Below are 26,042 nucleotides of genomic sequence, written 5' to 3' on the forward strand. Positions count from 1 at the left end.
AATGTAAGATCATTCAGGACAGAGAAATATACAAATAAACAATACAATAGTACATTTAGACATACTAGTAGTTTTCAAAGGTACCAGGCTTATAACTCAATACGTCAGACGCGCGTTTCCTTCATATATGAAGCAGAAATTATTCAAGGGCTTGTACAAAAAGAGAAAAGAATTAAATTAGCCCGGTCTTTTAATTTCACCTTTCGGTATATTGATGATGCACTTTCTCTAAATAAAAATAGATTCAGTAATCACTTACATTTAATATATCCAAGTGAACTTGAAATTAAAGATACTACCGACACAGATAAATCTGCTTCATATTTAGACTTTTTTCTCGAAATGACTACTGATGGTAGGTTGAATTTCAAAATTTATGACAAACGTGATGATTTTTAATTTTCCATAGTCAACTTTCCATTTCTGTGTATACCAGTGGCACCAGCATATGGAGTATATGTGTCTCAATTGATACGTAACTCTAGAGCTAGCCAAAAGTACGTTGATTTTGTTGAACGAGGAATACTGCTTTCTCAAAAGTTGCTAAGACAGGGCTATGAAACAATCAAATTAAGGTTATCACTCAAGATATTTTACGGTCGCCATCATGAGCTGATTGGCCAATATGACAAAAGTGTGTCAGAAATCATATCTGATATTCTTCCTCAGTCATAATAACCTTCCATCATTACCGAACTGAAGAAATATTTACTGCAGAAATGCGGATCTGGTGCAGAAACATTAGTACCAATAGTGTGATTTATGGACAGACACAAAACTAATAGTTGGTTCAGTGGTTGTCTTCAGTCATTGTCTGCCACTATTATTTTTCTCTAATTTGAAACTAGGGTCAAATATGCTGGTTGTTACTTTTGAGTTGCTTCGTTTTTTTTTGTTGGTCTTTGGTGTTATTTTAAGCATGCTGTATGACAAGGGTTTTGCTCATCTTTGGCTTTTATTTAGATGTTAAAACATCTGTTAATAGTTCTGTGATGGGTAGTTGTTTCATTGCATTGACAACCAAAATGTATTCAAATATATGTCTCGGAACATATGAGGAACGGATCAAGTCAAACGAATTTAAACATTCCAGGACCGTAATAAATCAGTAGGGAACTGCTGAAATGTTTCACGATATACTGAAAACATTTCCTCAAGTATTTAATTATTCTGAAATACATTTTGTAGTTCCGGGCGCTTTAAGGCAATGTTAAATATAACACTTAAATGACAACAATAAAGGACAGGACTACAGTTCAATAAATGTAAGATCATTCAGGACAGAGAAATATACAAATAAACAATACAATAGTACATTTAGACATACTAGTAGTTTTCAAAGGTACCAGGCTTATAACTCAATACGTCAGACGCGCGTTTCCTTCATATATGAAGCAGAAATTATTCAAGGGCTTGTACAAAAAGAGAAAAGAATTAAATTAGCCCGGTCTTTTAATTTCACCTTTCGGTATATTGATGATGCACTTTCTCTAAATAAAAATAGATTCAGTAATCACTTACATTTAATATATCCAAGTGAACTTGAAATTAAAGATACTACCGACACAGATAAATCTGCTTCATATTTAGACTTTTTTCTCGAAATGACTACTGATGGTAGGTTGAATTTCAAAATTTATGACAAACGTGATGATTTTTAATTTTCCTATAGTCAACTTTCCATTTCTGTGTATACCAGTGGCACCAGCATATGGAGTATATGTGTCTCAATTGATACGTAACTCTAGAGCTAGCCAAAAGTACGTTGATTTTGTTGAACGAGGAATACTGCTTTCTCAAAAGTTGCTAAGACAGGGCTATGAAACAATCAAATTAAGGTTATCACTCAAGATATTTTACGGTCGCCATCATGAGCTGATTGGCCAATATGACAAAAGTGTGTCAGAAATCATATCTGATATTCTTCCTCAGTCATAATAACCTTCCATCATTACCGAACTGAACAAAGAAATAACACGACGGGTGTCGTATACGGTGCAGGAAATGCTTACCCTTCCGGAGCATCTGATTTCACTCCCGGTTTTTAGTGGAGTTCGTGTTGTTTCTTATTTATTATTTATAACTGTTGAGGTAAATGTCCAAACTCTTAGATGGAAAACATGAAACAGCTTTTATTTCTAACTTGACTATTTTTAGCGTACCTTGAGCAAATAACATCTAAAGATAATTTTAATAGCAATAGTGTTCGATAATACAAGATCTATATATCTACATAAATCAACATGGTCTAAATCGTCTGAAGGATCTTGCGTCTTCCGCAAGACAAGATCTAAAGGGGTACAATTTTGCTGAAATCGTTTGAAGACCTTTAATTGCCTACAGAAAAAATATCAGCACTACAATATAAAAAAAATAAATCGTGATTTTATATTATATTTCAATTCTAGTCTACAATGTTGGATAGTGTCCATTATTGCACATGCAATTAGACATATGTGAGCGACACAAGCTACTCATGGAGCCCTTTATATATATATATATAATGAATAAAACATAAGTAGAGCAAAAAAAAAGATACAAAATTATTTTGATGTGTTTGAGCCTTTGATTTTGCCTTTTAATATATAAATTCTTTATTCCAAAAGCAATACTGCTTATAGGTTTCAAGTATAATAAATATAACTTTAAATATAATTAGCAACAAATATTACAATAAGGTAATTCATTAATATGCAATAAATACAATTAAAAACAAATGTAGGAGCATGATATTAATTAACATTATTTAACAATCTTAGTTAAAGTATGATATACACATTCAACGATTACGAATTTTTTCGGCAATACATAAAAGCTTTCCAAAATAAGGGACTCTGTGTTTTGAATTTATAAGTAGTTTTGTAATTTTCCTTTCAGGATTAGGTATTTTTGGTTTGTTTTCATTTTCATTCATCAGTTAAAAAGCAATAATCAAGATTTTTATCATTGCATACTGTTTTTTTTTATATTCAAGACAGCTATTTTACTTTTTTTTTTGAAAATTGATAAATTGATTTCTCAGTAAAAATTGATTTGATTTGAATTTTTGTGTTTTAATACCACTTTTAAGCTCCACTTTAGGGCTAATTCGTAGTTGCCAGTTTGTATTGATGGAGGAAGCTGGAGTGCCCGGAGAAAAACCACCGATCGTCGATAGGAAAACTGAGAATCCTATTCAATTAAGGTTGAAATCGAGTTCACTTGCACGAGCGGTGTTCAGACTCACAAACTCAGTGTTGACTTGCTAGAGATTACAGTAGTAACTACTTAGACCACTCTGCCACCGAGGTTCCCCAGTATAATTTAAAGTCATGGCTTAATAATAAATAAAAATTGTATACAATATGACATTAAATTACAGTTTAGCTGGTTGTTCTTTCATATTTGCATACATTTTACGTACTCCATATATAATCTTGTGGGCTTCGTCAAATTGGGGCTGTAAACTATCTTTCACTCTTTCCATCCAAGATTTTACAACCGGACTTTTTTCGTATAGTTTTTCTTCATACACAGCAGACAATTGAATTAATTCACAAACTCCAAGAATATCAGCAACAGAAATCTCTTTCCCACAGAGAAAAGGTCGGTCTTTTAACCAAACCTGCTCAAAATAATTGACAGTCTTTTCAACTTCTGCTCTCATTAGGTCAACTGTATCAGAATCTTCTGATTTATTATTCATTCTTCTAAATAACTATAAAACAAGAAATAACAATTGTAATTACAGCAAGGATATTTTAACAATTAATAAAACTGAACTGCTTATTACGTCTGTTACCCCACCGCATCATCATTAAGTAGTTTATCATCTTACTATCAAATGAATCGATGAACACAAATAAAAATAACACTGTATAATTTTGGTTCGTCCGAAGAGCTTTTTTTGTATTTACTTTTACCTGAAAGATTAAATACCAAATACCTATATCAAATGATGTTTAAATAAGAATACTTTTGGAGTTATATGACTAAACAGGGGCTGTTGTAGACAAATGTTTTTACTTATACTTATATAAGAGTTTATTTGTTTTGTACGCTCATACTCAGTTTAATGTAATATTATTACATTTCATACAAGAGCAGACTACATAAGATGGTGTCTGAATCTATTTTAATAATTGTTTGAATAAAAAGTAAAATCATTAAAACAATGAACTCCAAGGAAAATTCAAAACGAAAAGTCCCTAATCAAATTTCAAAATCAAAAGCTCAAGCACATCAAACGAATAGATAACAACTGTCATATTCCTATGGCGTATCATAAGAGTCAAAAGTATATTTTGTTGCAAATGCTATATCTTCAATTGCAAATGCTATATTAAATACTGCAAATGCTATATAATTAGTGCAAATACTATAATAAATACTGCAAATGCTGTAATTATTATAGCAAAAGGTAGTTTACCTTAATTTGTAGCAAATGCTGTATGCCTACGTATCAAAAGGCTCAAAAGTATATAATGGTGCATTTGCCATCACAAATGTAGCATTTGGACTAATAAGTATAGCATTTGCACCAATAGTTTTAGCATTTGCCATCATAAATGTAGCATTTGGACTAATAAGTATAGCATTTGCACTAATAGTTATAGCATTTGCACTAATTAAAATTCAGTTACCATTTCAAGTTATAAATAAAGCGTTTGCAATAGTTTAAATTATTTAAATTTTCAAGAATTATGGAAACGCCTTGTTATTTCTTTTTACTTGAGTCTCCACCCATTTCTAAAATTATTTCAACCACTTTTAACTACATGCTAGACATGGCAGAATAAGAACTCTTCTGACATTATTCCTGTAAACTTGGTAAACTTCTACAACATGTGCAGCGTTTTTCGTTAACTGTTTTCAAAATGGCGTATAACAATAATTTGCACGGATTTCTGAGCGTATTTCAAAACATTGTAAATGACAAAGAACGTGCTTTAAAAATGACGATGGTTCCTTTAATTTTATGGATGTTGCATTGAACCGGCTGAATGCATTGAAAATAAAATTTTCAAAACATCTGTTCGAGCAAGTAAAATACATACAAACTACTCATTGAAGTATAATTACTACGAAAATGAGTTATAACAGCTAGAATTTTTAAATTAAAAGGTCTATAGTAGGGGGTTCAATATGGGGGATTTTTTAAAATTTAACGTCCATAGTAGGGGGTTCAATGTAAAATACGGGGGTCGCCCCGATATGTTCCGATACCCCATTAGTCCGACACTCCAATAGTCCGACAAAGTTTAATAACTGCAGTAATTGAAAATCTACTTCATGAGGGTGTGGATGGGGTTTACAGAACAGAGAACATAATGGGCGAATATATACAGAATAGAGAAAAAAGGACCAAGAAATAAAGAAAAGCGTATAATAAGATGCTAAAATATAAATACATACAAATTAATGTATACAGAAATGTATGCCCCCCCTCAAATCCAGACCCTCCTTCGTAGAATCGTTGTTGACGTGGTATTTGAACTACTCTTTTTTTGTAAGTATATCACAGAACAGATAATACCATACCACCTATCTGGTATTACTATTAAAGAAATACCATGACTCGAAAACCTTGCAAGTTTTGGTAAACATATACAAAATGTGATCTATATGGGAACACGTTGTACTAAGAAGGACATGTCATCAGATGTGGAGATGTCTCTCATCATAAAGAATAATGTTCACATGATTAGGTCTCGGATACAGTCAAAACTGTAAAAACTTAAAGTGTCATTTTACCATAAAGTGGGACTATTGTATCGAAACATTATTATTTACATTCATCAGCTATACTGTACACGAAACAAAGATCAAAAACTTTTAAAACAAACAGAGAGTTATCGAATTGTTAATTGAAAATACACTCAAAAATTGGCGAGTTTAAGTTTAAACTGTGACATCGATAGTAAAATTGTTCAATCGGTGACAATTTTTCTATACAAACAAATGTGAACACAGATCAGTGTCAATAGTACGTTTTGATGTTTGACAGTGTTTTCTGACAAAAAGAGTTTTCTGGTTTTCTGCATAGGGTTCTATGTTGAACTGTTGTCCCCAGTGACAGTCAACCTGTACCACTGAAAATAACAGTCTTATATTCAATATTGTGTTTTACTGATCAATATATATAAGAAGATTTGGTATGAGTGTCAATGAGACAACTCTCCATCCAAGTCACACTTTGTAAAAGTAAACCATTATCAGGTAAATCAAGACTGGCATGAAGGAGACACTACTTTAAATCAGTGCTGACCGTTTATAGATTTTATTTAGCTAGACATTGCTTTGAATATTAAATCTACATATTTGGGAGAGATATATAGCTGCGTTTCTTCACGTTAGTCATTCGACAAAACTTCACAAATAGATATAGGAAAATGTGGTATGAGTGCCAATGAGACAACTCTCCATACAAGTAACAATTTGTAAAAGTAAACAGTTATAGCTCAAGGGACGGCCTTCAACACGGAGCCTTGGCTCACACCGAACAGCAAGCTATAAAGGGCCCCACAAATTACTAGTGTAAAACCAAAAACAAAAACCAGAAACGAGAAACACTTATGAACCACATAAAGAGACGACAACCATTGATTCACAGAGTATATTTAGTTTGACAAAATGTTCGCTACTCCGCGTCTCAATTATTCCAAATCATACTTTAAACGTTGTTTGGGTAAATATATCCCACTATTTTCACTAAAGCATATCTACCAACCAACCTTGATAAATTGCATTATCTGTTCTTAGTCATTCGATGGACAAGGTCGAGTGATTTTAATATATATTTACAATGCAAGTGGGTATAGAAATATGATCACTTTGGTCTTTTTCCGAATGGTAGTAAACCCTTGCCAAAGTTGGACGTCCGTTTGGTTGTGCGGGATGCAACAAATGTCATGCAGAGTGGTGACGTGGTATCCCATGCATTGTGTATATCTCTCACTGCAGGTTAAGAACCATTGCAACAACTCCTTGAGGGGCTGTCGGTGGCTTTTGTCTGAGCCCGTTGCAAGCCAATTTCCTGTCCATATTCAATATTCTGAGTGTCCAGTCGCAATCCAAGTTTTTATTGACCTTTTTTCATTGCGGATAGCATCTGTTACAGGACCTACCTATTCTATTTATTATTACATTGTTTTCAACCAGAGCATGCATGTGTTATATGGTACGTTATAGTGTTTATTACGTTATCAGACTAGATCGGTGATTAGTCAGGCCGGAAGTGAGAGATTGTCGTCAGGACGAAAGAGTGTGGCAGATTCTGGAGGAGTCCAGTCCTTAACAGCTTTGATTTTTGCTTCATCGGGTTCAATACCTTTTTCTGAAATTACATGACCTAAACAATTAATTCTTGATTTCAAAAGATGACATTTGGAAGGTTTTAACTTCAAGTTCGCTCCTCGAATTCTTTCGAATACCTCCTTGAGTCTGACTAAATGTTCATCGAAAGTGTGACTAAAGATGATGATGTCATCAAGGTAAACTAAACACAGGTCCCACTGTAATCCCGCCAGAACGGTTTCCATCAGTCTCTGAAAAGTGCTAGGTGCCCCACAGAGACCAAAAGGCATGACATTAAACTCGTAGAGTCCCCAGTTGGTTGTAAACGCACTCTTCTCTCTGCTTTGAGCATCTAATTCTATCTGCCAGTAACCACTAACTAAATCAAGAGAAGAGAATAATTTTGCCCCTGCAAGAGCATCCAACGTCTGGTCTATCCGTGGTAAGGGGTATGCATCCTTTTTAGTGACTGAATTTATCCGGCGATAATCAATACAAAACCTGGTACTACCATCCTTCTTAGGCACTAAAATCACAGGAGCTGCCCAAGGGCTACATGATGGCTGAATAATCCCTTCCTGTAACATGTTGTCGACGTGATCTTTGATTTCTTTCTGCTTGTGTATAGGTACACGTCTTACCCCTTGTCGCAGGGGACAACTACTCCCTGTCTCAATGTGGTGTTTCACCAACGAGGTTCGACCAAGATCAGCTGGTCCTTTTGAAAAAATGCTGCTATATTCCTCTAACAGGGAATTGAGTCTTCCTTTTTGTTCAAGATTTAATGAACAATCAACATGCATATTATCAATTGTGTTCCTGATGCCAGTACAAACCGTAGAACTGTTTACCGCACCACAAACACCCTTGTCTTTATCAAAGTCCTCATCAATCGTAGAGAAAATCCCTAGAGTAGTGTTTTTGTAGATTGTCACATCTTCACTTGAAAAATTCGCTACCCTTAATGGTACGGTCAAGTTTTGGGACGTTACAAGGCTTCGCGCTAACAGTACAGGTTTCTCATTTGTTTGCCTTAATTTTGATTCAATTATACCGACATAATTTGTCGTCATAATCTCTCCTCTGCCCTTAGCAACAAGTTTTCCGTCAATAATCTTTTCATGTCCAGCAGGAATTATTTCTGTTTTTGCAGATTTTATGTTACACGCAAGATTAGCGTTTCCTTTTTTTAAGCAAATATTTGTTGTTTTAGTTTTCAATGCCATGGTATCAAAATCAATTATCAATTTATGGGCCCTCATAAAATCAACCCCAAGGATGCACTCCTGTGCCAGGTCCCTAGCTACTAAAACTGACTGTATTCCCACTTCCTGTCCTATACAAATACTTAGTTGTGTTTTCCCTAGTATATCAATAGGTTCACCATTTGCTGATACGACCTTGTGCTGTTCCCTTACTAACTCGAGTGTACTAGGTACATTAGTGCTACTACCTGCTGCACACCTGTACCTATCACTCGTGCACAAGTTACTCCGTAAGGTCTCCCACAAAGCTTCGCTTATCAGTGTATAAACTGAGCCGGTATCGACTAACATATCCACAAGTCTTCCTTCAATCTTCCCACTACAAACAATTGACAGTCCCGTGCTAAAACAGTCAGTTTCTACCTTGTCTTCATCCAAAGGGTAATTTCTATCAGGGTCCAATATTTTGGCTGATGTGCGACCCTTCACATCAGCCTGTTTTAGTTTCCCGGATTCTGGCTGCAATCTCTGCTCATGTGCCCAGGTCTCCCACATGTCCAGCATACACCAGGTTTCCCGCGCTGTCCCGTCTGTCTATTTTTATGGCATTCTCTGCTTGTATGGCCAAAATCATTACAAGTCCAACATTGCAAGTCCTTTTGATTTCCTCCTAGCTGCCCTCGACCATAGCCTCCTCTTCCACGTGGCTGATATCTAGAAGAAACTGTTGTTCTTTCTTTATCCTCTTTCATCAGTTTCATCATTTCTGTCATCAGACCAATAAGCTCGTCTGTTTTAGACGGGTTGATACTTGCACATGCACCTGTTTCTTCTGTCATCGTTGCCAAAATTTTCTGTTCTGGTGCAGTATTTGTATCCTTAACGTCTTTCTCCACTGCTTCCCACTCTAACGTCATTCTTATAGCTTCATCAAGCGTTTTCGGATTGGCATGTCTTACTTTCAAAGCTAATTCTGTCTTATCTAGGCCCCTTAAAAACTGATCCTTGGCCAATTCGTCTCGGACATTATTTGACAAAGATGGATATGCCTTACGTGCCAGAGTTCTAATTGAATTACCCATTTCCAAATATGTTTCCGAAGGTTTCTTCCTTCTTCCCATAAACTCTGATTTATAAAGATCTGGCCTTGTAGTTGTGTCAAACCTTGCAGTTAGTTCTGCTTTTAATTTAGTCCAATCTTTCTTAGTGTCATCATCCAGATCGCTTAAAACCTTACCTGCCGTTCCTTTCAATCTAACTATAATGAATTTACATTTTAAGCCATCATTCCAGTCGTTCAATGATGAGCAGCTTTCAAACTGAAATAGCCAATCTGTCCATTCTTCTTCACCAGTAAAGACATCTGGCATAACAATTGGTCGTTTTGTTTTTGCGCCCTGCTGTACTTCGTCTCCATTCTCCGCCATTATTATAATGCTTCAAAAAATATCTAGGTTAAGTTTGTCTTTAGAACAATATAAAATAACAAATTATGGTTCAGATATATTTATAATGAAATTCTTTTTATATAAATATATATGTATAATCACAAGGTTCTATTCAACAAAACTTGACTACAATGCATGAGCTACCGCCTGCTGCTCAACATGTATCAAGAAAACAAACAATAATTCTTAATACCTTAACTGAACATAAAAACTTATTACCAAAAGGATACAAAATAGCATTTATAGTTTTACATTAATTGTCCTCTCTTAAAATCCCAGGAGTCTTCCCTGTCACTATCCTCTGACTGTGAATGTTCTACAACCGAGCTGCCAGCTATTATGTCATCTGACGATTGTGCAGCCTCCGCTTTTGTATAACCAATTTCAGCTCTGATAGCTATAATGAACTGTGAAAACCACTTTTGTTTAATAGCCGAAGTTCCATGTATTCCGTCATACAATTCTCGAAAATCGTTTTTATATACTTTTTGATACTTTTTACCTCGTTTTACTTTTCCAAGCCTGCAAACTGATCTGTGCCAAGAAATTGTGCGACAGCCTTTTAAATGTCCTGACTGTTTTTCACAATTTCCAAAAATTATTTTTTCATTTAATAGTTCAACTTCCTTTTCTAAATCCGTTTGAAACTTCAGCAGATCATCGTCCGATATCTCTGAAACTGTCAACTTCTTATTCTCAAAACAGTGTTCCTTATATTTCTTAAAACTTATTGGTGGCACAGTTATAAAACCAACTAGAGCATTTGGTATTTTCTCTTTAACAGCTGCTTTAAATTCTAATATCTTCTCGTATATTTCAAGACCTTTAGCACCTGAATATACTAGCTCACGTTCCCTGTTTTATTTTTAATAAATTTTGTGAAGTCGTTTATCCCAACTGCAACTTTTACGATTATTGGGAGACATCTATTTGTGTCCACACTATTTAGTCTTTGTAAGAAAACGTCCTTTAATTCATTTACTGTGGCTCCACGGACAATACAATATTCTATTTTAAAGTCAGGTGGCTGTTCAAATATTCTGTTACTGTCAAAATTGTTACCACGTGAATCAGTCACAATAAACGCTAGTGGCCCGATTGGCGCTCCATCCCACCGCTGCCACCACTGTAACACACAAGATGTAAACCAAGGCCGTAGCTAGGCATCTTATTTTAGTGAGGCAAAATAATTGAGCCGAGCGAAGCGAGGCGAAGCGAGGCGAAAATTTGTTTTGGAGGGTATGAAATGAATGGTGCAAAGTCCTGCATTCTAGGCATTTTTAGAGAGTTTGATAATGTTTTGAATTTGGACACTTTTTATATATATTTTTTTTATATTTTAAGACTTTTACTAACACCAAATGTTTAACAACTTTATTTAAATTTATATGTAAGATAATCATCCAAATATCACTGATTTGAGTCTGCTGCCAGAACAAACATCGATTCAGTAGAGTTTGGCAAATTTTTCTATGGCCGGTTCAGTCAACTCGTTTGTGAATCATAATTTGGTCTGCTGATATCCTTATCGCGAGGAACATGGCAAGCCCGCACAATCTCTCGCCACTCATGCATGCTCTTTTCCAAGTTTTCAGTCGTTTCAGGACAGTCTGTGTTTCTAAAGGAAGCACATTATCATCAACACAATGATCAATGTCTTCTTCCAATTCCTTCTCCATCAGCAATTTTGGTAGCAGCATCGGTTAACAGTTTTGTTTGCAAAAGGGAATTAAGCTTTCCTGTAAGCACCATCATACAGTTGCAGTTACAAAATATTAAACTCGCTTTTATGCTGACAAAGAGTAGACAAACTAGGGATAGAATGAGATAAGATAAATGTATATGATTCTATCTATAGAGTATATATGATATGGGTACAGTGGAATTGGAATGGAGTTTTTCGCATTTACATGTAGCCTGTAGGTCCATAATTTCAAATTATTTCTGGAAATAGTTGGTGGTATTTTAGTTCCAGAATCTATAAATTTAGGGGTTAGTGGTATGGGGTGTCCGATTCCGAAACCCCGAATATAAAGAAACGAAATTCCGTAGTCCCGAATAAGAAAAGACAAAATCCTGTGTTAAAGGTTCTACCATTCCTCAATAATATCAAATTGGAATATGGGATATTCTTTCAATTTATAAGGTTAAAGAAACATGGATAGAAACTAATCCATGCATGTTTCATATTATTTATATTTTATTTATCTGTAAAGAGAAAGATTAAAGTTCGTGAAATGAATACAAAGACAGGACTGCCCCCTTCCGATGACTTGATTTGTCAAAAGTTGGTTAAACGGATAAATGAATACGCAGACAGAACTGCCCCCTTCCGAATACCAGTACTTGATTTGTCAGTCTACTTATCGTTTTTAGATTTTTCTAATGAAGATATATACAATACTCAGACTCTGTTCACAAAAAAAAAATAGTTTACTAGAATTATTCCTTCTTTACCTTCAGTGTCGCTTTTCCTTTTCTGCAAGAGCCTGTTTTTAACTAGAGATCCATGATGATTATCATTACGTACTAGGTTAATGTTATCGAGAAACATCACCCGTTGAGATGCTGAGTTATATCCAGGAAGAATAGTTTAAAAGGAATGATGACAAGTTATATAGAAATTAAGGTTGAGACAGAACAACAAATGACTATTATATTGATATATATGTATTAAAAAAATAATCAGTGTCGAAATTTTAATTGCCTCACTTGCCTCAAGGGTAGCTACGGCCTTGTAAACGTATCAATCAGTTTATTATTTACATTGGTAATTGAATATGTACAACAAATAACAGTTCAGAATGTTAGTAAATGTTCAACTTAACTCATCTGGTTCAGTAACAACTAATCGTCCTTTTGAATCTGCCACACTCTTTCGTCCTGACGACAATCTCTCACTTCCGGCCTGACTAATCACCGATCTAGTCTGATAACGTAATAAACACTATAACGTACCATATAACATTGCCCTCCTCTACGTAAGACACGTCCTCGTGTCTATATGAATAAAACAATTTCTTGACACAACAAAAATATATACACATGTTCAAAATATTTCAATTGTCATAACATATAACTGTCCTTAAGTTAATCAATTCCATCGCCAAGCACAAAGTCTTCAAAGTATTTTGATTTTTTCCGATTCCTTGATGAACGTCGCAAAGCAGTTCCGGTTGTCTCTTCTGTATCATCCATATGAGTTTCTTCAACGATTGGTGTTGTTTCGTTTGCTAAATTCCCATTGTCTGTAACGGCGTCTTCCCTCTCCTCTTCGGATAAATCCTCAACCTGCTTTTCTCTTAAACTATTGTTTGTTTCATCCTCATCTTCTTTTGAAACATCTTCATCCAATCTTTCCTCCCTGTTGTTGGTAATCGGAGATGCTTGGGGAGTAGGTTGAAAGTTTATATCTAATCCTCTAAACGGCTGACGGTTTGCCGGTTGTTCTTCTTCGTCAACATCCGTACAGATATCATCTCCTGTTGTGGTTATCTCATCTTGGTTATTTCTCTTTTGTATTGCACACTTTTTCAGTTTGTTAAAATGAACAACTTTTCTCATTCTAGTGTTGTCTAACTGTATTCTATACACTAGGTCTGAAATCTTCTTTTTTATTGTATATGGACCTTTCCACGGACGATTTAACTTGGGCGATCGCCCCTTCTTAACTCGAGGATCATAGTACCAAACTTTGTCACCCACATCAAACGCTTCACCGAATGCCTTCCTGTCATAGTGATCTTTCATTGTTTTTTGTGACAGTCCTAGATTTTCCCTTACTACATCGTATGCCTGTAAAAATCTCTCCTTAGTCCTTGTTACATATTCACTGGCATTTTTTGCAGTGCTGCCATCAGGCAACTGATACTGCACATCCAGTGGAAGTCTTAGTTCCCTTCCAAAAAGAACATAAGCCGGGGAAAACTTTGTAGATTCATGTTCACTGGTTCTATACCCCATCATCACTTTTTGTAGGTGAACATCCCAGTCTCTTTGATTTTCTTTGACGTACTTGCTGAGCATAGAGAGCAGTGTTCTATTGAATCTCTCAACTTGACCGTCTGATTGAGGGTGGTAAGTAGTCGTCCTCGTTTTATCAATTCCTAGTAACTTACATAGTTCGGATATCAGTCGAGACTCAAATTCAGGCCCCTGGTCACTATGCAACTGGAATGGTGCACCAAATCTACTTATAAACTGATCAATGAGGATTTCGGCGATCACAGGAGCTGTGTGATTCTTTAAAGGGAAAGCCTCTGCCCACTTAGAGAAATAATCTCCAATTACCACAATAAATCTGTTCCCTTGATCCGACATAGGCACTTCCAATATGTCTATTGCTATTTTCTCAAATGGAGCTCCAGAATAATGTGGTTGTAACGGAGCTTTAGCTGTTCTACTCGGATTCTTCCTTGTTACACATATTTACATCTTGTGTGTTACACATGTAATATTTGCCACTGGACATAAAGCAAAATTTTGATATCTTAAATACTTATGAATATTTTATTATCATTTCAAGGGATTAGCTCTTAACTAATGGGGTTATTCTCTTGAAATAAAGATTATTTATATAAAATATTGTTCAATTATTCAATGTCGGACTACTGGGGTGTCGCACTAATGGAGCGTTGGACTATGTCGGACCAATGGTGTATCGGACTAATGGGGCGTCGGAATAACAGGGCTGCCCCATCATTCCGACAGCCCATTACTACAACAGACCATTATTCCGAAATCCCTTTATTCCGACAGCTCATTATTCCGACAATGCATCTTTCATAACATCTTTGCTTGCCAAGGTTTACGATCCATTCCCCTCTCTCTGGAGGGTACGATCCATTTCCCTCTCTCTGGAGAGGAGGGGAGTGGATCGTAACCCTTGGCTAGCGAAGATGGTTTCATAAGTGTATGGATAAATTTTTCTCTTAAAAGACCAACTCCGTTCTCTATAATATGTATGGTTGTCCGTTTAGATTCCGATTGTTCTTCTCATGCGGGGTATTTGTCTCAGCATATTGGAGTTGATACACATACTTATTGCAACTGCTCAGTTATCCTCGTTCTTCTTTCGTTGTTTGTGTGTCCACTGTCCTTCTGTGGTGTTCTAGTTCGCTGTTTTTTTTTTATCTTGATCTATTTTCTTTTTACTAGATCTTCGGTTTCCCCCTTTCGTTTCAACGGATTGATTCACCACTATTTACTACACAAATAAAAATATAAGAGTTTGATAACCCTATGTACCCGCCTTCTTTGGTCGTAACACTTTCTACCCCTTGTACATGTATCACTCATCTGAGTTTTATCTAATTTTGTAGCGAAAATTAGCGACTAATGTAACTCAGCGAAAAATGAGAAAATCAGGAGACAAATTCAAACCCAGGTCCTTAAAAAATAAGATGACAAATAGGATGAAATATGTGCTCCAAAAAGATGAGCAATTCCAGATTCTATCAATTTATTAAGACACCCAACCGTGCGATTTGATGAATATCGTGGTGACCAATCAGACATAGATGATGACACTCAATATAGGGGTACCGATTTTATATCGCGAGCTTATTTTAAAATCCCGAAAAACATGCTACTTTTATACTGGTTGGGGGAGGGGCAAGCATTATGAATTATAATAAAACAAGTTACGAAAAACAAATATGACAGCCATGAACCAACGACAACCACCTAACTACCAGATATACTGACTTGGGCAATTCCTGACTTGGGACAGGCACATTAAGAATGTGGCGGGGTTAAATATTTGAAGGCACCAACCCTCCCTAAACCTGGGACAATGGTGTAACAGCACAACAACCTGAAAAACAAACTATAACAAGAATGAGTCCATAGTACAAGGATGCCGAAATCGCACTATCACTTTTAACTTGATAAAAAAACTACCTTAACCAAAAACTTGAACCTGAAGCGGGACAGACGGACGGATGGACGGACAGAGGTAAAACAGTATACCCACACGGAGGGTATAGATTGGGTCAACATTAAGATATTACAATACTAGTACAATATAGTTATTATTATATCACCATAAGCCTCAGTCAGAGTCGGAGCCAAAACAAAATAGAAATAACAACTAACACATTGATATCAAATAACAGTATCAAGACCCGTTCTTTACATAAACCAAAAGAACAACCAATACAATCATCATTTTGTTTCCATTATAGTTAAGTTTTTTTGTGTTAATATCAAAACAAATTTTGAAGATTTAACATGTTTATCTTAATTCTTTAAATTTTAACAATATACACGGCCTTTTCATAAAATCAATGATATCAAAATAATTCTCTTCATGGAACCAATCTTTGAATGAAAAATAAGTGTGTATTTGTGTTAAAAGTTTGTGTGCTTTTTATCGATATGATGAGTTCAGTCCTTTTCGACCTATTTTTATGCCCCATTTGTGGGTATAATGGTTTTTTGGTCTGTGCGTCCGTTCGTACAGCAGCACAGAAGTACGGATGGATGAACGGACGCACAGACCGGGAAACATAATGTCCCTCTACTATTGTAGGTGGGGCATACTTTCTTTGTTCAGTGGACCGTGATATTGGGGTCAAAAATAAAGGAGACACATCTGACCCGAACAGCTCTTATAGACCCATTACGCTAGTTTCGCTGTACTTTTGTAGACTTTTCTAAGGTTTTGGCACTCTATCACGGTCCGAATTGTGGATCAAATTACGAACATCAGAAACCACAGGTAAAGTGTTTAAAATCACCCATAATTTGTATAGCGATGTCAAATCTTGAATCAAAGACGGTGACGAAATGTCATCATTTTTTAATTGCGATAATGGAGTTCGGCAAGGAGAACACATTTTACCCTTTCTTTTTGCAGTGTACTTAAATGATCTTGAAGACTTCGTCTTAGAGGACGATGTTTCCCACTTGCAAAGCCTCGAGATCAAATGTCATAAGCATTTGTCTATGATCTATCAAAGCTCTGTTAGCGTTTGAAAAGTTTTGTCTACAATGGAAATTAAAAATAAATCAGTTGAAAACGAAGGTTGTTACCTTTTGTAAGAGGAAAACCGAATTATTTGCCATTATCATAAACTTTCTTCCATTTTGTACCATACAATGTTCAAATCGAACGAATCCGAATTGCATAAGTTTAAATGGATTGAACATATTTAATCCATATTTGACGGTAAACGGACAGAAAGTCACAGGACAAAAAGTCACAGGACATAAAGTCACAAATTTGATAGGACAAAAAGTCACAGGACAAAAAGTCACAAATAGTTTGTTGACAATTATTTGAATATATAAGAGAAATATCTTGAAATATTTACTTTTTAATACATATATTCATATTAAAGTGTAGGAAATGTGTCAATATACTTGAAAAATGAAGGTTAATTTAATTTTAATCATGAAAAGGGTATATTTTTTTGCACCATGAAGCCATTTACGTGCAAAGCCACGTTGACATTTTGTTTTTTTAACAATTATTTGATAATCTTTGATATTTTTTGGATAAATTTTGTTTACAATGTTGGTTTATATACAATAGTTCAAGAAAAATACAAAAATATTTTTTTAGAAACAAGTGTTTTTTATTCAAAGAAAATATTCAGAAAAAATGTATTGTGACTTTTTGTCCTGTGACTTTTTGTCCGTGACTTTTTGTCTGTGACTTTTTGTCCTGTGACTTTCTGTCCTACATTCTATTTGACAACACTGGATTTAGATTTATATGGAATATTCAATCAATTTTGTAAAGTTTTGACGGCCGTTGTTCTTATAACTTGAAAAAAATACATCATTTTAAACTGAAAACTATCCCCTTTTTGTAAAGTCGCATACGTGTAGTCGAAAAAACTCATTTAATGATCTAATAGATTTCCACTTTGTAGATGAAAATTGAATAAGGAAGAAAATAGATTCAATTTGTCGATCGTTCTTCTGTAAAAAGGGTATTTATTCAAATTGGCATTAGATATTCAATTTTGTTTTTCCTTGAAAACGGCATGCGACCTTTGACCTTGATTTTTGAAATACTGCACCATATTTTCTATTGACGACCAAAATAATCTCAAAGTGTTTTTATTATCAGATGTAAATATGGTACGTGTGTGCGCCAAAACCGCGGTCATTTGATTTTAAAAAGGCGTAAAACTTTATATATTAATGGAATTGCGAAAATAAAGTACATTGGTCAATAATTATATATATTGATATATCTAGGGCTATATGTATCATAAATATATGAACCATAAGATTTATCGTTGACTATTTATTCAGTCATTTTATATATATATAATTATTTTTTATTATCAACTTTAATAATCATGTATTGTATGTTTCTTGTTATTAAAGATTTTCTTTATATATTGTAAATATTATTTTATTTCATATTATTTAGTATAATTTTTTATTTTAAATTTTAAAATGTTTAAAAGTGAGTTCTCACTCAAAAAATGTCTTATCGTCTCGACTAAAATCAATATTTGTCAAAAGAATATTTTCAAATAACTACACGACTGATTTATAATATCTTATGGTACTTATTTCATATAATATAAATAAATACCATAAGATGTAGAAATGTTTAAAGTTTAATTGACCTGACGGGTTAAAATGCAAACATAATATACACATGTTACAAGAAACATAAATACATGTACATGTTAAAATGATTATATCGTTGTGAATCTTCAGTTAAAATAGATAATAAACAATCTGAATTTTTTGAAATAAATAAAGGGGTCAAACAAGGGGACAGTTTGAGCCCCACATTGTTTAATTGTTTTATTAATGATCTCCATTCAATTTTTGATGGGACATGTGATCCTGTGTCCTTAGATAAAACAACAATAAGTAGTCTTAGTTTTGCTGATGATCTTTTAATATTATCAAAATCACAAAACGGTTTACCATCTGCTTTGAATAAACTGGAAAAATATTGCTAAAAATGGCAACTGACTGTAAATACAAATGAAACAAAAATTATGATTTTTCATTCTAGAAATTCTTTTGAGTCAAATTTTTTTTATAAACAAAATCAGTTAACTGAAGTTTAAGAGTATAATTTTCTTGGGAACATTATTGATAATAAAGGAAAATTTAAGAGATCTACACATGAACTATCCAAGAAAGCGCTTAAAGCGTTATTTTCATTAAAAAAATATATGTCTAATTTTCATCATGTCCCTGTTGATTTATCATGTAAATTATTTGATTCACTAATTAAACCCATAATTTTATATAATAGCGAGATCTGGTTTATGGAAGATTATTACTCAATTTTTAGAGCCATAAATAAAGCCACTTTGCATGGAACTAACTGTGATATTTTATCATTGACAGATAGATTCAGCTTTGAGAAAGTGCATCATAAATTTTGTAAAACTGTTCTTGGAATTAAAAAAACCTCATGTAATATAGCTGCAAAGTCTGAGTTAGGACGATTTCCACTCGACTCCTTTATTAAAACTCAAGTTTTATTATATTTTTGTAGAATAAACTGCCATGAAATAAACCCTCTTGTTAAAGAAGCTTTTGCAGTAAATAAGTCTATGTCTGAAGATGGAATATATACTTGGTACACTTTTGCCAAGCATATTTTTAAAGAATTTAATATTGATGAAGAAGAATATGTTGATTTTGATAAACCTTTTAAACTTATAAAAAATTCACTCAAAAAAACTTTCAAACATATTGTGCAGGAAAAGTATCATAACATCACTCTTGAAAAACTTTATCTTTATAGTAAACTTAAAAATGAAATTAAATTCGAGGACTACTTGCACAATCTAAACAATTTTAATAGTCGTCAACTTTTAACAAAATTACGTGTAAGTGATCATAATTTGGAAATTGAATTAGGACGTTATAAAAAAATTCAAAGAGAACACAGACTGTGCAAAGTTTGTAAAATTTTAGATGATGAGGAACACTTTTTCCTTCATTGCCAAATTAACAGTAATGTAAGACATTCCCTTATAAATGCAATTAAAACCCATTATCCTAATTTTAACCAGCTTGACTCAAACTCTAAACTTAAAACTATTCTAGATCCCAATAAAGATATTTTGTCTAGTGTTGTAGACTATATAAAGCAATCTATGGAACAGCGAAAATAAGGTCCACATTGGTCAATATATATAGATATATGTTATTAATATCAACTTCACTTTATAAAACATTTATCATGTATTATGTTTCTTGTCACTTGTGTATACAATGTACTATGTTTACATTTTAACCCGTCAGGGTTTCATGTTTTTTTGACAAATATACGGCAACTAAAAAAAATCACTAAGGACTACGCATCTGCTAATATTATCCTAAGATTGTCTTAAGATACCTTGGATGCACAGTCTGAGATACATCATAAGACTGTCTTAGGTCTGTCCTATAATTTATCCCAAGATATATTTTAAGACAAATCTTAGGACACTTTTGATGTCAGGGCCCAGGCCCTATTTCTCAGTCCCAGTTTAACTGTATATTATGTTTCATAAATAAAGATTGTGTTTATTACTGAAATATTTTTTCCTTCATCAATAACTAATATCCAAATTTATTAAATCGAGAAAAGGGTTAAAAATCCCCCCCCCCCCACCACCGCCCCTAAACCAACCCGGTAAAAAAGAAGAACATAAATGGTCGGTGCCTGATATTAACAAAGTGTTAAAAAATTTCTTGAATCCCTTGATCTTTGGCTAGTTTCGGGTATCATTCTGCAATAATTGACACTGCATAGATGACTGACTAACACACCTGCATTATAGTATTTTATAATTGGCATGAATGTTTAATAAATGATTCATTGTAATATTTATTATTCATTCATGCCATATTTCACCATTTCATAAAATAAGGTGGATTACATATTCAAATTTATTCTAATAAGATATAATCATTTAGCAAAAAGTAGGCGGACTATTGAAGATTAATCAATTTATTCTAAATGTATTTGCGAAATGAAATTGCAAATGGTGCAAATGCTACAATTTGTTGTTTTTGCAGTAATTTACTTTTGACCCTTTTGATACGTGAGAGAATAGCAAATGCTACAATTAAAACAAAAATAGCATTTGCAGCTTTAATTTTTGCATTTGCATTTACAATTGTCGCATTTGCATTTACAATTGTCGCATTTGCATTTACAATTGTCGCATTTGCAGTTACAATTTGTCGCATTTGCAGTTACAATTACCGCATTTGCAGTATTATTTATAGCATTTGCTATATCTATTAGAGCATTTGCGGTATTTAATATAGCATTTGCAACAAAATATACTTTTGACCCTAATGATACGCCATATATTCCTCCCTTGGTACAGTCATTTTCTGATGTAGAACCAACCTAGTTTTATCCAACAAAATGGCAATGTTGTTAACACGAAAACAAATCAATCATAATGGAAGATTGATAATGTGGACATGTGAATCTACGACATTTTTGTGTAGACTATGGAATTTTAATAATGCTTATTTAAGTTCAAGAAAGTTTTGTTTCTTATAGTGATTAAGATTATAACACAATGTTGACTGCTGTACCCTTATTTTGACATATTTACCTTTTATGTCTGTTTGTTTTGTTTACGCATCGTTGTCAATATAATGGACTTTGATGCGAATGTCCTACAAGTGAGATTTTTAGCTAGCCAAAACCAAGTTCTACATAAGAAAATGCCTCTTGGGTGAAATTTTATACGATATTTATTCTAATGGACCGATTTATACAAATCAAATCATTATTATATTTTCATTAGGAAAAATCAAAACCATTTTCCAATTTACAAATATTTGATAATGCTTGCTACACAGTCTTAATATATAACATGCGGTATTGTTTTAGATTTGAAAGTCATAAAAACCATTTACCATCTATTGAAATAAACTTGCTACACTAGACTTTCGGCAATGATTAAACCAATTATGCAGATTTGATACAACCATATGTGTTGTACGTTTTGCATTTTTTAAACGACAGAACTGTTTAAAGCATGGAGTGCTTCTGTGTGATGTCTTTAACATATTAGATTACGCGTCACTGCGTTCAATAAAGACAACAGTAGTTCAAAAGTCATAAAAAATATGCTGTGTTTATATATAGGAAAAAAGTATAACAAAAAATATAGAGCTCAAAGATAGATTTAAAAAGGGGGGAGTCCATAAAAGTTGACAAAATCAAACGTTGTAAATCTACGGAACCAATAAAACAACTGTCATATTTATACATGCACTTTAGCAGCGCCACTAACGATACCCCCCCCCGGATATTTTTACAATAAAGTTTGTCATAATGACATTAACAAATTAACAATAATAAAATAAAATTGAGAATGGAAATGGGGAATGTGTCAAAGCGACAACAACCATGCTTACCACTGTATGTAGTGCCGAAAAGAAATTCGCAGAGAAAGTCAGCAGACATGCAATTTGTTCTACCAGACATGCGTTTCGTGTAAATTAGATTAATAATTTTGCGCTCGATTACAAAAAATTCTAAGGCCAAAAATAAAGAGCAGAAGAGAATTATTTGGCAAAGATATAAAAAAAAAAGTTGTGTCAAATATGATTGAAGGAGTTACGAATATTTAGAAAAATTCTCAAAAGAAAATTAACTAAAATTCATATTTATTACATTTCGTGACAACACGAAGTACTGACTACTGGGCTGGTGAAACCTTCGGGAACGAAAGTTTGGCAACTGTGGCATGAATCGGTTAAAATATAGAAAAAAACGAAAAACGAAATGGCTAAAAGAGAACATTACCAAACTCTGGAAAAGTTTAGCTGACTTTAATCTGGTATTCCAATGCTGCCAGTTCATGTATTCATCTATTCTTGCATGGGCTTGTATGTCAGCCCTGGGATACCAGTTTTCAGGAGCATTATATTTTTCTGCCAAATATTTCAATATTGCAACGCTGAAAATAAAAACACCATCAAAGCATCAACGAAGATAGTTTTTGTATCCGTCTACAGAATTTAACGACTAATGTTTTTGCTGATTCCTTTGACGTTTTTCTTTTTGGGGATAGGAGAGTAAACAAAGAAATCACTGTTATTAAAGAAATCTTATTATCTTGTGTGTTGTCAGCAGGAAAACAAATGTGTATCGAGGTCAATGTTCAATGATACAAACACTTCAAAATGAGTAAGCAATTTTTTTGTATTTTGAAATGTTTGTGTTTAGTTAATTATATGTGGTCGAAATTAACGAAGTCCTAATTAGGACTATGAAAAGACGTTGAGGCATTTTTTCAAGCTACTTCTATTAAGTTCGATATTTAGTCGGAATTTCATTTAATATTGTTGAATGATAATTGGTTTCCCATTTCCCATTCTATATATTGTTATATATATATATTTATTACATTTAAGGTATGTCATGTCATGTTCCAGAAGATTTAAGTATGATAGACCACTTGAATCAATCTTTTTCTAAACTTGAACAATAAATAGAAGAAATTGTCCAACGAAATTTGGAAAACTTGATAAAAGTTTATAATATCATAATGAATACCTTTCTGTTAAAATAAATCCATCATCATCTAGAACGGGTACCAGACTGAAGGGATTTACTTTCTTGTATTCATCTGAACGATGCTCTCCTGTAAAGATAATTACATTTCTGAAAATCATCTATTTCATTTAGGTTTTCAAAAAGTGTTTGGGAAATTTACAGAATTTATGATTCATTAATACCACTAGTTGAATAGACTTTTCTTACAGCATATTCATAAATCTTGTTTGCCTGCAAAAGTATTTCAGATTATATCAATGCCAATCTTGAGAGCAGCCGAAAATGTTTCGTCAAACACACTGTATACAAAATTCGCGTCTGACATTGAAAATTATAAACATTGTATCTTCGATTTCCAATTGCAAACACTGAGTCGTTCAAACAGCTCTCAGACAAACACTGAGTCGTTCAAACAGCTCTCAGACAAACACTGAGTCGTTCAAACAGCTCTCAGACAAACATTGAGTCGTTCAAACAGCTCTCAGACTATTGCAAACACTGAGTCGTTCAAACAGCTCTCAGACAAACACTGAGTCGTCCAAACAGCTCTCAGACACTGAGTCGTTCAAACAGCTTTCAGACTATTGCAAACACTGAGTCGTTCAAACAGCTCTCAGACTATTGCAAACACTGAGTCGTTCAAACAGCTCTCAGGCTATTGCAAATTTTGAGTCGTTCAAACAGCTCCAAGACTATTCGTTTCAAAGTGCATCACCAGTAGATTTGCTAGCACTCATGTGCTGCATATCCAATAGCGCTGCTGTTTTTTATTTATCACTCCTGTAATACACTATTCTACTAATCTTTCTATCGTGTTTCCTGGATTTTTGTGTTATTCGTTTCATTATAAATTTAATTTTAAGTTGCAGTTAAGAAGTACTTCAATAAAGAACGTTATGCTCTTTGGTGGGTTTTGTGTCTCTTTGAAATCACTGAAGTCCCTATTGTTTCTTTGTTCTTCCATACGAAAAAGACTTGGTAAGAGCCATAACTTGATAGACAAGGACATTTGATGTTTCATTATTCCCATATAAACTTGTATTTGTGTTAAAATTTAATTTGAGTTAAAACATAAAACATGTTTGCCATTATGTATCTATACATACTTGAAAAATAAAGTTCTATTTAAAGGAAATAATGATATAAACTGTACTGACCTTTTCTAAGTGCAATCGGTTTCGGTTCAAACGGAATTTTATTAATTTTTAGAAATATATAGATTGCTCTACACGGCTGTGACATCAAATCGTAGTAATATCTTAAAACCATGTTGCAGTAATCATGAACACAACAGCAGTCTGGTCCGCTAGCAATTGCAAATCTAAGCAAGCATGGAGATTGAATAAATGTTTAAATATGCATTTTTGTTTGATTAAGATACCAAATTTGTCAACAGTTTGTACATTGGAGATTGTCATACACGGTGAAAATGTAGAACGTTATAAGGCAAAACAAAATACGTTCTACATTTTGACCTTCATGTAAATTTTACTTATTTAAAAAAACAGGTGACATTAAATAGAAGTGTACTGATTCTCAAATGATATGATTACTACAATGTGTTTACACTGACTAATTAGTAAGCAAAAGATATGATTTCTACGGCTTGCAACCCAAGTTAACACTGACTAATTGGTTAGAGAAAGAAATTGTTTATTTCGGCTTGTTAACCAAGTAAACGCTGACTTATTAGTAAGAGAAAGATATGATTTCTTCAGCCTGTTATATATCTAAGTTAACGCTGACTTATTAGTTGAGGACGATGTGATATGTTCCACTTGTAATCATGGTTAACGCTGACTTATTAGTCAGAGTAAGATAAGATTTCTTCAGCTTGTAATCTAAGTTAACGCTGACTTATTAGTCAGAGTAAGATAAGATTTCTTCAGCTTGTAATCTAAGTTAACAATGACTTATTAGTCAGAGTAAGATAAGATTTCTTCAGCTTGTAATCTAAGTTAACGCTGACTTATTAGTCAGAGTAAGATAAGATTTCTTCAGCTTGTAATCTAAGTTAACGCTGACTTATTAGTCAGAGTAAGATAAGATTTCTTCAGCTTGTAATCTAAGTTAACGCTGACTTATTAGTCAGAGTAAGATAAGATTTCTTCAGCTTGTAACCTAAGTTAACACTGACTTATTAGTCAGAGTAAGATAAGATTTCTTCAGCTTGTAACCTAAGTTAACACTGACTTATTAGTCAGAGTAAGATAAGATTTCTTCAGCTTGTAACCTAAGTTAACGCTGACTTATTAGTCAGAGTAAGATAAGATTTCTTCAGCTTGTAATCTAAGTTAACGCTGACTTATTAGTCAGAGTAAGATAAGATTTCTTCAGCTTGTAACCTAAGTTAACACTGACTTATTAGTCAGAGTAAGATAAGGTTTCTTCAGCTTGTAATCTAAGTTAACGCTGACTTATTAGTCAGAGTAAGATAAGATTTCTTCAGCTTGTAACCTAAGTTAACGCTGACTTATTAGTCAGAGTAAGATAAGATTTCTTCAGCTTGTAATCTAAGTTAACGCTGACTTATTAGTCAGAGTAAGATAAGATTTCTTCAGCTTGTAATCTAAGTTAACGCTGACTTATTAGTCAGAGTAAGATAAG

The 26,042-nt window shown here is 33.8% G+C and overlaps 1 protein-coding gene across 1 annotated transcript; it reads right to left on the reverse strand.

Annotated features, from left to right (window-relative positions):
* Positions 1-2,889: 2,889 nt before the first annotated feature.
* On the reverse strand, positions 2,890-24,813 carry LOC143075109 (glutathione S-transferase theta-1-like). The gene is made up of 4 exons (XM_076250408.1): positions 24,593-24,813; positions 23,436-23,523; positions 22,683-22,836; positions 2,890-3,697 (listed from the first exon to the last, which is right to left on the reverse strand). Exons 1-4 carry the CDS (start codon positions 24,702-24,704, stop codon positions 3,356-3,358), a joined length of 696 nt encoding a protein of 231 aa, XP_076106523.1. The 5' UTR covers positions 24,705-24,813; the 3' UTR covers positions 2,890-3,355.
* Between the last annotated feature and the right edge of the window lie 1,229 nt (positions 24,814-26,042).

The sequence above is a fragment of the Mytilus galloprovincialis genome, chromosome 5 (assembly GCF_965363235.1).
Source record: "Mytilus galloprovincialis chromosome 5, xbMytGall1.hap1.1, whole genome shotgun sequence".
NCBI lineage: Eukaryota > Metazoa > Mollusca > Bivalvia > Mytilida > Mytilidae > Mytilus > Mytilus galloprovincialis.